General features: G+C 41.6%; 1 protein-coding gene across 1 annotated transcript in view; it reads right to left on the bottom strand.

Moving 5' to 3' along the window:
* Positions 1-15,230, bottom strand: part of slc6a8 (solute carrier family 6 member 8) — a 57,387-nt gene extending 42,157 nt beyond the window's left edge. The window contains 1 exon segment of the mRNA XM_038271243.1: positions 13,894-15,230. Within this exon segment, the coding sequence (XP_038127171.1) occupies positions 13,894-14,215 (322 nt within the window). The 5' untranslated portion in view covers positions 14,216-15,230.
* Positions 15,231-16,899: the final 1,669 nt, after the last annotated feature.

Here is a 16,899-nt window from a genome sequence, read left to right as displayed (position 1 = left end):
TGAGGCGACTATTTTTCTAAAAGGATTGAACATAAAAAGCAGTCCTGCCACGTGTGCTAGAATGAAAGCATCCTTAATATAGTGGGAAATACTGCAATAAATCAAAATTTCCATTATTTTCATAACATTTTGAGAAAATTAAACAAGTAAAAAAATCTTTGTAATCAATTTAAAGCAGTTGTCTTTAAATATAGTGCTAATAAACAACATATGATCTCAAGAGACTTTACAGAGTAACTTCAATCCAAGCAAGAAGAACTGACTTGGAAGGGACTGTTGGAGTCATTGACTTTCTATAAGGTCTAATAAAGTTTTAAGTTTATGTTTAATGTGATATTTCTGTTGGATGAATGAAAGTGGAGCAGCAGACGTGAATGAACCATGGAGGGTCTGCAGGAAGTTCCTGCTCTGAGGGATGCGAGCCGCCTGACGGCGACGCAGCAGCAGCTGGTGATGCATGAGCAGCAGGACCTGAACTGCAGCAGCGTCACCTGTGATGTAAGCTGGATGAGGCGGCAGAGGTTAGCGTGCAGCCCCCCCCCCTTCAGACTCAGTGCTGTAATGCTGTTAGCTTGGCGGTAACTTAGCGCTGAGAGGATTACTAAGCTCAGTCAGCTGCTCTGAGGCGAGCTGGGAGCTTCAGAAGTTTCAGTCTCAGCAAGTCTGAGGGATCTTCCCATTATCATCATCATCATCATCTGCTCCTGTGAAAGACAGCTTCTGGCTCCTCGCTTTAAATCCCACCTAGAAGCAGTAAACGCCTGAATGTTTCACACGTTCAACAGCAACATGCATGTTCCCACCTTCAGTGGACATTCAAACGCTTCTGCTGATGAAGCTCCTCAGTCATCCAGGTCATAGAAAAACTGTTAGAAAACAATCCACTGGTCATTTGGCTTCACCAACCCCTTTACAGGGAAACAGGTACGGGGCATTGCAGGCTAACAAAAGAAGCCAAATGACTCCCATTAAAAGGGGGTGGACCCGTCCGTCTGTTTCTATTTGCATGTTTTCTAAACCAAAACAAGGCTTTGTTGGACCACTGTATAAAACCTGGAACTCAACGCTATTTCTGACATTTTGAATTTAAAAAACTTCCTGGATGGGAAACTTGGATGGGACGTCCTCAATTCAATTTAATTCAATTTAATTGAGTTCAGGGCAGATTAAATTCAGTACAGCGCCAAATTCACAACACATCTCATCTCGAGGCACTTTCCAGTTCACCAGGTCATCCAGTCAGATTGATCCAAAGTTTTCTCTGGAAAACCAGCTGATTACATCGACTCATTGACTCTTCAGCAATCCCTCACACTAAGCATGCTTGTAGCGACAGTGGAGAGGAAAAACTCCCTTTGAACAGGAAGAAACCTCCAGCAGAACCAGGCTCAGTGTGAGCGGCCATCTGCTGAGGCCCACTGGGGTTCAAGGAGACAGAAGCAGACATAGAAAAAGAAGCAGATCTCCTTCAAACTTGGAAACAAAGTCCAGATTTTTTTGTACTCTTTTGGAATGATAATCAAAGGCTTCTATGGTTCCAGAACCAAAGATCCAAAAACTGTGAGAACTTCCCAAACAAATGAACTCTACTGACAAGAATATTGACACTTGGGCCAAAATATTTAGAGCCATATCCGGATCATCTAACTGGTTCTGATCCGGTTATCACCTCTGAGCCAAACAGCAAATCCTCAGCGCCAACAAAGCAGCGCTTTATTAATCATCACACAGAAATAGTTGCTTCTGTAAGCTGTTTTTCAGTCTGGGTGAGTGTCAATTTATCATTAGTATAAAAGTTTAGATTAGATAATTAAAGCAGGAAGTAAAACCTGACTGATAAACTCCCCTGGTCACTGAGTACAAACATCATAACTCATATGATGGTGTGCAGAATGAAAGACAGAGCAGTGAGGATGGTTAGGTAAAAAAACTAATGAGGTGTGAGGTCACTGAAAATAAAAGTAGAATATTATTAATGCATAGAATTGTGTCTAAAGTTATAAATAATTACAGCTAGATGGAGCTAAAAACATACATTTAGTCTTAACTTTGCTCATAATCCGTGTAAAAGCAAAAAGTTGCCCTCAGGTCTCTTAAACTAGTTTCTCCTTGTGATTAGCGACTAGCATGTTATGAGGGAGTTTTTCCTCTCCACTGTCGCTACAAGCATGCTTAGTGGGAGGGATTGCTGAAGAGTCAATGAGTCGATGCAATCAGCTGGTTTTCCTTAGATAGAAAACTTTGAATCAATCTGACTGGATGATCTGGTGAACTGGAAAGTGACCTGAGATGACGTGATGGGAATTGGAGCTATAGAAATAAACTGAATAGAATTAAAGGGTTTCGGCTGCATTATTTTTTTAACATCCCTGCAAAAAAAAGCTTCTAATGGCTTATCAAATTAATTTATTTCTATTGTTGTTGCAAGAAATTTGAAATCTGAAAACAAAAAAAATGCAATCCAGAGTTTTTAAAAACTTTGCCAGTATCTCAGATTTAATGTTTTCATTTTTTTCATACGGAATTTCTTTTCAAATTATTTTTTATTCTTTTTTTTCTTTTTTTTTTTTTATAAATTTGTCTTTTAATAATTTCTCTGAAATTGTGTTTTCCAGATCACTTTCCCTTCCCTTCAAGCCCAATACAGTCGCTTCCTGCTGACCAATAAAATATTGTTGCTAACAATCAACAGACCAATAGAAATGTGTCTTTGCTTCTAACTCCGGAAGAAAGCCCCGCCCCCAGAAGTGGAGAGAAAGGCCCTATATAGCGGTTACGCCATTTTAAATGAGCGTTCGGACGTCTAGCGGATGAAAGAGGAGCGGACTCCAAATTTCCCACAATGCACCTTGAAAATTACAGATCATCCATGGTCACTGGATGAGCAGATATATCCTAGACTGCCTTTGGGAGAGCTCTTCTTGCAAAGCATCATGGGATTTGGTTTGGTGATGAGAGAGAACAAAGATGGCGTAGGCACAGAGCAGGGAGGCGGAGTTACGTGACCAAAATGAGAAAAAAAACATTTGATGAAATAACATTTGAAAATTTGAACTTTATTTTAAGGATGTTTCATTTGGAATCACAAAATATAAGAAAGAACTTTCTGATCATTTTTTCTTATTTAATCTTTCGCTATTGTTGGCCTAGTTTTATATCCACAAATATAAAATTATTAGGATTAAACTCTCATCTATCTTTTTTTTTAAAGGAGGCAACTTATTTTTCTACATTATCCTCCTCCAATGACAAAAAGGCTGTTAAAACTTTTTCTTTATGCTCTAAATTGAAAGTATTTTTTTTTACTCGTTTCTATGTGTAGCTTTACTTAATCACTATTATTATTTTTACTTTAATTCAGTTATTTTTTATTTATTATTATTTTGGTTCAAACCCCTGGTGATTGTTTACTGGAAATTGTACTTATTTCTTTTTGTATTATAAAGAATTTCCAAATAAAGTTTATTAAAAAAAACTATCTAAGGGCTGGCCTTAGTAACAAAAAATATTTGTCTTTTCCTTTAAATTTTCATTTAAAAACAAGTTCTTTGCTTTAAACACTGAGGGTAATAATCCCATCGCTGTGTTCTGCTGCTGTGACTCCGGATCAGTCAGGTTGACTCCTTACATCTAATTACGCTCCACAGATTTATGGGCCGCATGGCGCGCTGTTCTGGACGGCGTGTGATATTGGCTGGGTGAATTATTCACAGACCCAGGTGACTGATATCACAGGTCTAAAGTGATGGAAGCCGAATCCTTCGGCCTCTGGACCTTAGCTGCACGTCTTCCTCGTCCCTCTCAGCCCCATTTTCTTCTAGCTGTCGATTTTATTGACTTAAGTTTAAACCATCCAGTTCAGTAAAATATTTAATCCTCCAAAAATGACTTCCTCGATTTATTCTAATGCACATGGATCAGGGGCCAAGCGCCCTCACAGCTCCTCTGAAGCTTTGCCGACGTCACGCTGACTGTCTGCCAAATGCCGAGTTTAGCATCCCATGAGCTGCACTAAACATGACTCTGCAGATCAGCAACAGCCTCCAGCTGCAGGCGTCTAAACCCCGGACGACTCGCCTGCTGCGGTGTGGCTGTCATCACAAAGGGTTTGAATCTAACTGCAGTCCTTCACCCTCCTCCAGGATAAGGAGGCAAGCATCAGCTGAGAGCTGGAGCTTTTTTTTTTTTCTGAACAGAGCTCAGTCAGAAACAGAACTTTTGGTTCTAACCGAGCCAGAATCCGGTTTCTGGAGCGGTTTCCACCAGTGTGAACCCAATCCAAGACTCAGAACTTTCCACCTAGAATGGTTCCGACTGTGGGTTGTGTCAACCTTTTTAAAGGAAAAGTCAGCAAGGAATAATCAATTAGATTGAAACAATAAAGGCTTCCTTACATGTTGCTTGTTACTATCACGATCCGTACCATCGGCTCATTTGCGGAACCAGATTTTACTTTGTTAAAAAAACCTAAATTATATTTTTCGCTCCCTAAAAGTAGTTAGTGTACTATACTAGAATGTGTTAGAGGTTAATAATTTATTTTCTATGAAAATAAATGCATTAAAATCCAATCTGTTTTATTACTTGTTTGTGCTGGAAATGGGATCCTAGGCTACTTCCGGGAACTAACTTTTTCGGCTTTTGAATTTAAATCTTAATCTAGTCTTTTTGATTTTTGTTTTTTTTCCTTTCATGTTAACATTATAGTATATAGTGCGTAATCAAAAGAAAGAAACAACTTAAATGCAGATAAACATGGTTTAATCAGATTTTGCCAGACTGCTCTGAACATGTCCCATCATGACGTCAGAGAGGCAGTTTAACGGAGAAAATGTAAAAAGCATCAAAATTGTCTCAGAAAAGTCACTATTTTTTTTCTAAAAAAGTAGTCTAGCATTCTTTAGTGATTTAAGGATAGAAATTAGTAATTTTAGTGCCATAATTACGTTATGTATGGCGACCTGGATGAATATCTGCTTGCAAATGAGCTGACGGTACGGATCGTGCTTCCAGTACGGATCAGGTAGTAACATTGCTCTCCATTGTTTACTTCCCTGATTTATTAATGCTCACCCAGCGTGATGCCATCTTTAGACATGCAGTGGAGTGAGACAGAGACCAGCTGACAGCAGGGGGTTAGACTTTTCATTCGATTGTTAGAGTGTCAACCCAGTTTTGGTTGGAAAGTCGCTTATTATCATACTTTTTGTCGCTGACTGAATTGTTGCGTTTAATTTTTTTAAAAACTGTTATTTCTATAAATCCTATTGGAGGAGTTTCATAAACAAGGCAAAATTATTCTAGGTTTCTGGACGGTATGGGGTGTGAGAGAGGGGGAGAGACATGCAGGAAAGGACCACAGGCCAGATTCGAACCTGGGTCGCCCGCATCGAGGACTAAGGCCTGCATACATGGGTCATAGGTGCTAATCACTGCGCCACCAAAGCACCCCCCTAACTTAGCGCTTTAGTCGCTATATTTAGCCACTTTTCAGACCCCTCTAGCACTTTTATTTCAAAAAAGCTCCTAGCACCAAATCTAGAGACTTTTTTCTGCTACTGGAGACTTTGGAGACAACATCTAAAAGCAGCGAACTCTGCTCTCCAGAGCGAGTAGATTGGTAACCCCGCCTCCTGCTCTCCTCTATCTTGTCTGCTGTCATGATTCATGCAGCTATTATTTCATCCAAATGAAAAATGGAGAACAGATAAGCAGATCATGGCTTGTCTACAGTGAAAAGAAGGACTGGGTTATTTACTTTGGCCTTTTTGGAAACACAGGAAGGACAAAGGAAAAAATCTTTCATTCCTTTAGAGACAGCATGAAAAGTCAGCGGAGTACAAAACATAGAGAGGAAAACAAGAAGAAAAGGGACAAGAAGAGAGGGACACAACCTGGAACAGATAATGGATGTCTATTCTATTAACATTTCTCTATCTGGAGAATGGGGCTGTTTTATGTGTTGTCTTCTCAATTCAGAGGGGCCCCCTGCCTGTCTTCGCCTAGGGCCCCAAATTTCCTAAATCTGCCCCTGGCTGTGAGCCCAGATGGGTCCATCCTGCAGGTTTTATTTCTGGGTCTGAGTTCTTCATGGTTTCCCTCAGAGCATTTCGGTAGAAATCTGAAATCTTTCGAACTTATCAGAAGTTTGCGGATCTAATCGGAGACACCGGGACTGTTATTGCTCCGTCTGAGTCCGCCCGTCCTGCAGCATGTCTCCATGGTAACGAACCTTTAGTCGGGTCTGCGTTAGTTTTATGAGCGAGTCAGCATGTGGAGCAGAGATTAACAGGAGTGGCCTGTAATCTTTTAATCCTGTTGACAGGCTTCACCTCTCCTCTGCCCTCATCCCTCCTTCTCTGTCCCGGTTTCATCTCCTCTAGTTGATTAAGCTACTTCAGGCTAAACTGGAGATGTTGAGCGGGGTTACTGAGGAGGTCCTACAAGAAGACCTCATGTCCACCACTGCGTCTAAAGAGATGTTCCTGCAGGAGACCAACCTGCCTGAAACTCTAAAGAGCAGCAGAGCGGAGTCACCTGCTGATGTTCATGGGTCTATTTGTGGATCCTCAGATCTCACCACTTCCGTCTTTTATCTTTCTTTTTTGTGTTCTTTTTTTTTTATTTAGAGCCGCTGTTCTCTCCTGAGCAGAAATGTGTTTAAAGTCCAAACGTTTATTAGTTACACTCAGCTGTAATTCCTTCATCAGAAAAACAGGCTCGTTAAGCTCATTCATGCGGCTCCCTGTCTGCGAACCCAGAGCCAGAGGTACTTCCAAGAAGTCGCTCAAGTAACAGTAAATTCATTGTTGGATCGAAGAGAAGACAATTATATCCCAGTTTTAACATTGCAAAAGCTAAAATAAGAAAAGAACCATCAAATAAAACTATTAGAAAATGACAGAAGACTCTTGAATATAAACTTAGAAAACCCAGTCTTTACAATAAATAAACGTTAGGAAGGAATGAGGAGCTTCAAGTGATATCTTTTATTTACTATTTATTCACCTGATCTAGCAACACTGAACTAGCATCAATGTATTTAATATCACCTGTGCTAGCATTACCTGTGCTAGCATTACCTGTGCTAGCATTACCTGTGCTAGCGGCAGTGTGCTAGAATCATCGGTTTTGTTACCACCGGATATAGAATCACCTTAGTAGTAGCACATGTGCTAGCATCCCTTGTTTTAGCTTCATTCGTGCTAGCATTACCTTTTTAGAAGCACCTGTGCTAGCATCCCTTGTTTTAGCTTCATTCGTGCTAGCATAACCTTTTTAGAAGCACCTGTGCTAGCATCCCTTGTTTTAGCTTCATCTGTGCTAGCATAACCTTTTTAGAATCACCTGTGCTAGCATCCCTTGTTTTAGCTTCATTCGTGCTAGCATCACCTTTTTAGAAGCACCTGTGCTAGCATCCCTTGTTTTAGCTTTGTTTGTGCTAGCATCACCTTTTTAGAAGCACCTGTGCTAGCATCCCTTGTTTTAGCTTCATTCTTGCTAGCATCACCTTTTTAAAAGCACCTGTGCTAGCATCCCTTGTTTTAGCTTCATCTGTGCTAGCATAACCTTTTTAGAATCACCTGTGCTAGCATCCCTTGTTTTAGCTTCATTCGTGCTAGCATCACCTTTTTAGAAGCACCTGTGCTAGCATCCCTTGTTTTAGCTTCATTCGTGCTAGCATCACCTTTTTAAAAGCACCTGTGCTAGCATCCCTTGTTTTAGCTTCATTCGTGCTAGCATCACCTTTTTAGAAGCACCTGTGCTAGCATCCCTTGTTTTAGCTTCATTCGTGCCAGCATCACCTTTTTAGAAGCACCTGTGCTAGCATCCCTTGTTTTAGCTTCATTCGTGCTAGCATCACCTTTTTAGAAGCACCTGTGCTAGCATCCCTTGTTTTAGCATTGTTTGTGCAAGTATCACCTTTTCTAGTAGCATCTGAGCTATCATTACCCATCATTACCCTGGGTTGTGTACTGCACAGGGGGTAACGAGGGGCGATCAGCCTCTCGTGGCCACCTCCCGATCAGGAATCGTAAGGTCAGGAGAAAATCAAACATGTTTAAAATTCATTCGGCCGCTGTGAAGTTTTCGTTGATAAATCTTGCTGTTGAAGCAGAGCTACGAGTCGATTTACCGGAACCTCGAGCACTTTGCTACACAAACAACAGAGTTCTTCTTTTTCTTCTTGCAGATTTACGAGTCCGACCAGCGACATCTCTCGCCGCTGAGTCCGACAGTTTTTAGATGTACAGTTTGAGCAGGTAGGTCCCATCAGTGCGCCAGGTCGAACAGTTTGAGAACATACATTCTGAGCTGGGGACTTTTGAAACTATCGCGGGGTGTACTTCCGGCTTTTTTAGATCGCCAATGAAATGTAAAATAATAGCAAATATGAGTAATATGTTGAGACTCCAAAAGAGATTCGATCCTTAAGTAACGGGTGCAACACAGTTTGTCCGAATGGAGTTGCCATATGATGATGTCATGAGAAGGGGCAGGGTCCAGAGCTGGTACCTACGACGGTTTTATTTAGTAGCATTTGTGCTAGCATCTACAGCATATAGCATCTTACTCATGAGGGTTAGAGCAGTGATACGCAATACTAAATATTATTAAAGTCGCAAAAGTTTTGTTTGATTAGACTTTTTTTATATTCCCCCCTGCAATTTTTTCCAGTAATTGAAATGTCTTTAAATCCACATTAACATGAATTCAACAGACTGTAGTAAACAGATAAATGGAGGCAGAAGATGTCTTTCAGTAACCTGACTCCGCATATCCATCTGGAAACCTTCCGTTGAAGTAATTTTGGGAAGGGGCGAAAATACTGGTTAGCTGATTGGCCTATGTTGGTGATAGACGGGCCAAATAAACCAATCAGATCAACGAAACATATGCCGTACTAACAGAGCGACGACGAAGAGGAGCCAATTGATAGATCAAACTCTTGCTGAAACCAGTCGGGAGAAGAGCAAAAACATCTTTTCCTCTGAGAAAAGCCTCCAGAGCAGTGTTTTGCTCTTCTTTCAGTGAAGAAATACTCTGTAATTCCGATAAAACTTGCTCGATAGCCACGCTAATGCTAGTTTCATCGGCTGAAGCCGCCATGTTCTTTAGACTGAACTGTGGCGCTTCTCGTTGCGTCACACCTCAACCCGCCTCAAAGCCAACGCTGATTGGACGTTCGTTTGGTGAACGGCTCCAAGTTTTCTTTAACGGAGAGTCTCCAGACTGATCTGCGAGTGAAACCTTGAAAGCTCGCGAGATCAGGATGGTCTCACGAGGCTAGTCTTTCAGTCATCAATGCACACATTAAGCGACACACAGGAGCTCTTTCAAGCTGGGCACCGTTTCATTCACAACACCTGTCCCATCAACCAGGAATCAGAAATACTTTAATAATCGCATGGAGGGATTACTTTAGTTACATTACTCCATCTGTAATAGAGTGACTATAGGAACAATATATATAATACGGGGGTCCCCGCTCCATCTCGCCATCAGTTTGAGGGTCCTTGGCCTGGAAAATGTTGAAGACCCCTGATTAAAGTAATGAAAGAGTACTCTAGAATGCAACTTCTCCTGAAGTTTGTTTTCTTTCAAAGTTTCTCTAGTAGGTGTAACTGGTTCCCACCCACCTCTGCCATAAGCATCTATTTATCATTAAAATAACTGAATCTAAGCTCAGAATCAATGAGGGGTTCTCCTGAGAGGTGAACGTCTCCGATCATCATGCAGATGATGCAGGAAAATCACCGGTGCCGGTCCTCACAAAGATACCAGCTCCCTGCCTCACACAGACGCCGGTGTCCTTCACAGACTTACTGCAGCGCCGACACACTCTGCAGGATAATAAATCAAAGTCGCTCCGATTTATTAGAGGACACGGAGAAAAAAGGACAAAACAAATGAATGAGGCTGGGACAGAACTAAGCAAAGAGAAGCGCTGCAGGGATAAAGGAGAAGGAAAGCAAAGGTTCAGAGGTTTGGACCAGAGACGGGAGCGGGACAATGCGGCAAAATGACACCAGAAAGTTTCTTCAGGTTTAACCAATCAGTCAAGAGAAGGGTGACCTTTACAGGAAGTCTGACAGTAATGTGAGAACTGGACCTTTTCACTGGACCCCCCCCCCGCCCCTTTCTCAGACCTTTCCTTTGGCAGCTCAGGGCGCCGCCGGTGAGAACCAGACCTTTCCAGAGGAGCAGGCGGTTTGATTCACAGAGACGTGATGAGACCTCCTGCTGGCGTCGCCTCCATCGTTCTCCATCAACCAGTTCAGGAATGATTCTGAGAAGAGCGACCCAGCAGGAGGCCAGAAGCTACTGGCAGACTGGAGCACGGTGCTGAGATGATCCGGTTCTGGCCGGATTCAGTAAAAAGATGGATGATGAAGAATGGGGTCTACGCTGCAGCACTCTGTCCGAGCAGCAGGAGGCGCTGTGGCTTTCTGCTCTGGGAGAAATGACTCATTTATTGGTTCAGTTCTTCACCAGTTCTCCTGGCTTTCTGAAGCTTTGTCCGCTGCTTTCATATAATCACAGCTTAGGCAGCATTTTATGCAGAAATATATTTTTGGGTCAGCTAGGGTCACATCTTTAATTCAATTCAATTCAGTTTATTTCTATAGCTCCAATTCACATCATGTCATCTCAGGTCACTTTCCAGTTCAACCAGATCATCCAGTCAAATTGATACAAAGTTTTCTATCTAAGGAAAACCAGTTGATTGCATCGACTCATTGACTCAAATACAATCCCTCACACTAATCATGCTTGTAGCGACAGTGGAGAGGAAAAACTCCCTTTTAACAGGAAGAAACCCTTAGTGTGAAACTGTGCTTTAATTGAACGAACTGATCACTTTTAAACACCGAAAAGCCATTTAAAAAAACTTCGACAGACACCAAGGGGGTTTATTTCGAATCCGATTCTTTTGTTTAAGCTTTTTTTATTGGAGCGTTTGACGCATTCTTTAAACCAATTTGGCCTTTTTCTGTCAAAGTGTATTGAAATTACCCAAAAGAAGACTCACTTCATATGACAAATATGACATTTAAAAACTCCCTCTTCACCATTGCTAAGAATGAAAAAGACAGAACGTCTGCTTCTGTCTCCTTGAACCCCAGTCGGCCTCAGCAGATGGCCGCTCACACTGAGCCTGGTCCTACTGGAGGTTTCTTCCAGCTAAAAGGGAGCTTTTCCTCCCCACTGTTGCTGCATACTTGCTGGGAGGGATTGCTACAAGAAGAATATGTACGAGGTAAAAATGCTCATTCAGGAGGAGCCAGTGACTAGATGCAATCAGCTGGTTTTCCTCATTTAGAAAACTTTCAGCCTCTAATCTGACTGGAATATCTGAGTGAACTAGATCTGTAAAGTAACCCAAGACGAGGTGTTGTGACTTAGAGCTATAGAAATAAACTGAATAGCATGACCTGTCTGATTAAGCTTATTGTTATTATTAGCTGGTTTCGTCTCTTATGAATGAAAATTGTTTAGTAACCGACCTACAGTGCAGCCCAAACCCATTACACTCCATACTCCTGACAGTATGACCCTAACCATGGCTCTGCTGACCCCCCCGCCCCCAGTGACCGCTGCAGACATGGCAGCTCCTCACAACCCGTCTCATGTTCATCTTCATCTAGGATCAGATCAGATTACATCTCTGCTGGGAGTCAGTGAGAGCAATTAAAACAGCTCAGATCTAAACAGACAAAGTGTCCATTTATCAAAGTCAAAAATAGTTTGAAGCTCAACATCTGTTATAACTGCTGTATTAAAGGAAAAGTCAGCAGTTCTATTCAGAATTCAAATATTAAATCTGAAATGAATCCATCATGTTCAATAAATGATCAGTGTTTTTAATTCAGAGTAATTTTCCATGTGAATGTGCTTTACTGGAGGCATCCATGTTTGTCAAAGAACACTACTGCCACCTACTGGTTTGTGACGTCACGGTGCGGTATCGGCTGTTGATCAAGTCCCAGTGCTGTATCTGGTGTTTGTCACAACGCGCTATTATCCAAGTCATCTTGAAAACATTCTTCTTCCAAATGTTGGCTACATATTACGGGTTTTTTCTCTGGCCAGAAGTTCGATGGCAAATCCTCCCTCTTCAAGTTGGCGATCCAACGACCAACCCGTCCAGGTAGGATCAGGAATCAGAAAGGTGGAATAACTCTTTTTTTTCACTTTTCCCCGATGTATTCCAGCATCCAGCTGCCATGCACGTGGGCATTGTCAGTTTCACTATAGCTCTGGTGAATTTCAATGGTGAAGTCCTCTGGAAATCTTCAATAATTGTTGTTGATTGCAGATGTGTCTAGTGGTTCCCATTGAAGAAAAGTTAAAAGGAATCAATCATTTTTAAGATCTGTATCATGATCATGGGCGGTTCTAAAAACCTTTGTTTCTAGATGTTGGAGCTTGGCCTGTTTTCCAGTGTAGTCCTGTTTCTCTGACTGTGACTAACTGGATGTGCTCTCTTCATCCTCTGACATGGGAGCTGGCTCGGAGCTCGTCTGCCTGGCTGTGTGTTTCCTGGACGGGGCCGCCTGTGGAGCTGGTTGACAGTTGCCTTTTGTATCTATGCTTCTTTTTCTATGTCTGCTTCTGTCTCCTTGAACCCCAGTGGGCCTCAGCAGATGGCCGCTCACACTGAGCCTGGTTCTGCTGGAGGTTTCTTCCTGTTCAAAGGGAGTTTTTCCTCTCCACTGTCGCTACAAGCATGCTTAGTGTGAGGGATTGCTGAAGAGTCAATGAGTCGATGCAATCAGCTGATTTTCCTTAGATAGAAAACTTTGAATCAATCTGACTGGATGATCTGGTTGAACTGGAAAGTGACCTGAGATGACATGATGTGAATTGGAGCTATAGAAATAAACTGAATAGAATTGAATTGAATTCTAGACAGGGGCCAATGGGGGCCAGTGCCCCTGTTATGGCCCCTGTACTGAAGACATAATACTCAAAGATGAACTCAATGATGAACAGACGTGGTTACTGATAGGTCCTTCAGATCTATTTCATTTTTTTTTCTTTAAAAATTCTGTTTTACTAATTATTTTTAAAAAAATAAGATGATAGATTCGGTGGGATTGCGATAGGATCCAGGTTTTTCATCCGCTCAATGCTTTTTTTTTAAACAAATAAAAACAATTGCTCAAATATTTACAGCTGAATTTATCAGTTTTTTATTTCTAATTCTGGTTTTATATAAAAACGCAATTTTACTTAAATTAAGTCACATATGTAAAATTTGTAAATCCTGAATGTATATTGACCCAATAAGACAGAATTTTAATTAAACCTAATTGAATAGAAATTTCCCTTCATGCAGCTCTCTTAATATATTTGAATACCTTGAACTGGTTTTTATTTCATGCTTTTCTGGGCCCCCATGAAAACACGCTGGCCCCCTTCTCGTCCCCTGGTACATTTGGTCTAGAACCGCCACTGATCATGCTCACACACCCACCCACCGCCGTCCTGCTTGTGAGTAATTATAGTGAAACACTTGAGGCGCCACTCTGAGCACGTTGGGCTCGGCTTCCTCTGCAGCAGGTGATCAGATAAACCTGCTGCTGCCACTCAGGTCAGTGACAACCATCGCTTCCTAACAGGATCACAATCTGTACCCACGCCCATTATTTTAGCCACGCCCCACAGTAAGGCCACTTCCTCTGGGCTTTACGCCTGAACATTTTTAGAAACAGTCTGAATATCTGAGCTGATCCCGTCCGGCTGCATCCTCCATGCTTTGGAACATCTGAGGCTTTAACAGCCTGCTGCAACCATGTTTATAAGTGTGAATTACTGAAGGGGGCGGGGCCTGTTCATGTAGCCCCGCCCAGTGTGTGTGTGTGTGTGTGTGTGTGTGAAGCTCACCTCCTCCGTTCTTGTAGCACAAGTAGGGGAATCTCCACACGTTTCCGAGTCCAACAGCGAAGCCCACACAGGACATGATGAAGTCCATCTGCCGGGTCCACGTCTCACGCTCCTGGTACCCGGGGCCCACCCCGCTGACGGGGCCCCCTCTCTTATCCGGTGCAGGACCGCCTGCTGCACCTGGACCAGCCGCCGGGACCAGGCTGCCATTAGCAGCTGCAGGAGGGTAGCCACTGCCGTTGGACAGGAGGAGCGAGTTCTTCTTGGTGTCCTCCAGATGAACCACTGAGCAGGGGGAGGCGGGCAGAGCCTGTTTCTCCATCGCTGGCAGGACTGGAACCAGTACAGACCCAGTCAGGAATCAGGCGTCAGTCCAGAACCAGTAAAAGTTCTACTGTCCAGTCTCAGTCACCCCTAAACGGCTGTTTTCTTCTTCTCAGATTTCAGATTCTTTCCCAAACTAAGGTTACCAGTCAGACACCAGTAACCAATCAGAACCAGTCAGAGATACCAGTAAGAAACACTATACTGGTTTTATGGGTTTCCCTTGTTACCTCAGATTTGATCCCCTTTCCCTTTCAATCTAAACTATTTCTAGAACCAGTAAGAATCAAGTTAGAACCAGTCAGAACATTTCAGAACCAGTCAGTTTAAATATTCCCTTTGATCAAACTTTGCAGCTTTCTAACTTTCCACAGCTGCTCCAAGTCTCTCCCAGTCAGTCTCTGTCTGCTTCTCCTCTCACACCAGTTCAGAACCAGTAACCTTCCAGTAATCCCAGTCCACCTCCAGGTAGAACCAGTCAGACCCAGCAGGTCCAGTTCAGTCCCCTGTGGACCCTCTCCTCTCTGGGAAACACTTTATTTTTTATTTTTTATAGATGTGTTCAGTTTATTTTTAAACAATTGGTTAAAAATAGACCAAAAACAGAAACTGAGAAATATTCTTAAAATAATTTTTTTTTTTCTGTCAAACTGAAATCAAAAGGAAAAATGGGAGCCGACTTTGGGTCGCGACCTTCAGAAACAATCCACGAAGCACTTGAATGTGAGTCTGAAGAATCGCATGGGAACTGGAGTCACGGAGGAGACGGAGGCCTGCTGGGAGACGGAGCGGGCGGAGCGGGCGGCCGAACCGAACTTATAGTTCCGTTAGAATCAAACCAAAGCGGCTCCGGAGCGCTGCAGGCTGTGGAGGAATCCCCGCGGCTCCATGCGGGGCGGCGGCGTCACTGAGGCGGTCACTGAGCGGCAGAGGTCCCGCAGGCAGAGACCGATCCAAGGTTCGGAGGTTCGGCCGGTCTGTGGGTCCGTCCGTGCGGCAGCGGCGGCTTTAAATCAGAGGAGGCGCTCACCGTGACGTCACTATAACAATCACACCCCTTCCCCGTCACTAATACTTCTGACGTCACTGGGATCCCTGCATGCAGATCCGCTTTATGTGACTGGATCAGAACTAAAAACCCAGTTTGGATCTGAATCTTTTTTATTTTGATTAAATTCATTTCTGTTTGATGTGATAAAATTAGGATACAATTTTCCTTCCTATAAACTTTACATTTTAAATACTAGAAAGTCCAGCTGAGTGATGAGAAGCTCACATTTTATGGTTTATTTGACTGATTTAATTTTTTGGAGTAGATTATTAAATAAATGTGGAGACATTGAATAGATTTGAAAGCTAAAAAGGAAAAGAATATTTGAAGAAAAATCTAAAAATGGAATTTAATGTTTATGCAAAAGTCAAACAATATTTTTTACAGTTTGTTCATATTAAATTTTCCATATATAAAAAAGCAAATATAGATTTTAGATATTATTGATTTTTTTCCTCCTATTTTCTTTCCTAGATTTTCTCTTTTTTTCAGTTTACACCTAAAATAGAAATATTTTTTCAACTTCAGCTTTTGTTTTACAAAGTACATTATTTATTTTTATTTGTGTGTGTAGGGGATTAACATTTTCAAACAAGATAAAAATACTAAAATAAATAATCAATTTTTTTTTAAATCAAATTTTACAAAAAAACATCAGAAAAATACGAAAGAGGATTAGGGCCACAGAAAAAAATAAAAAAGTTAACTGATTTTTAAATATTATTTCAGTTTAATATGAGAAAAAAGTCAGAATTCTGGCGGGTTTTTTTTTTTTTTTCCAAATTCTTACTTTAATCTCAGAATTCTGATTTTTTTCTCAGAATTTTCTACTTTCATTTCAGAATTCTGATTTTATTTTTTTCTCAGAATTCTGAGAGATGTGGGAGTGCTGAGCTTTACTGACAAAGATGTGAGTTATTTGGGAGGAACAGTAACACATTGTTGGAAAATGACGCAATTAGGTGACTTTTCCGTCCCTAAAGCGTCCCTGGTGATGCTGTTTCATTAATGGAAGAGCAGAAGGTGATTAAAACAAGAGAGCTAGTCCCTAAAACAGACATGGCTACGGCTTGATGCTAACGTTTGTTAGCTGACAAAATTCAGTCAGAATTCTGAATTTTTTTCTCATATTATACTGAAGTACAATTTTAAAATCAGTTACATTTTTTCCCCCAGTGGCCCTAATCCTCTTCTGAAGAAAAACAACAAAGTCAAAAATATTTTTTGAACTTTTTCATGCACATTTGAAATGACTCTAAAAACCTTTTTTTAATGAGTTTTTCTGAAGTTCTGCTGACCCAACAGAACACAAATGTTCGTCTCACATCAACCAGAAAACATCTTAATGGTCTTTAAGAGATCTGGAGAAATATCCTGTGGGGTGAAGAGACAAAAGCAGACTTTGTTGGTTCTTTGTCAAATGTTAACATTTATTTGATGATCAGGAACCTCGGAAAACCTCAATGATGAAGCTCTAGAAGAGCAGCTGCTTTAGATCTGGTGCCTAACTAATCCTTACAGACAGGTTAGTCAGGGTGTTGAACATCTAGAGACAATCTCTACTATTTATTGCATTTTCACCTGAGCGAAAAGTTAATTACTGACAGTAGATGGAAATTTGACTAAAGTAG

Source organism: Cyprinodon tularosa, unplaced genomic scaffold (genome assembly GCF_016077235.1).
Source record: "Cyprinodon tularosa strain WSP-4 unplaced genomic scaffold, ASM1607723v1 ctg796, whole genome shotgun sequence".
NCBI classification, from domain to species: domain Eukaryota; kingdom Metazoa; phylum Chordata; class Actinopteri; order Cyprinodontiformes; family Cyprinodontidae; genus Cyprinodon; species Cyprinodon tularosa.
The sequence above is the reverse complement of the archived record's forward strand: the minus strand, read 5'-3'. Positions and strand labels throughout refer to the sequence as shown.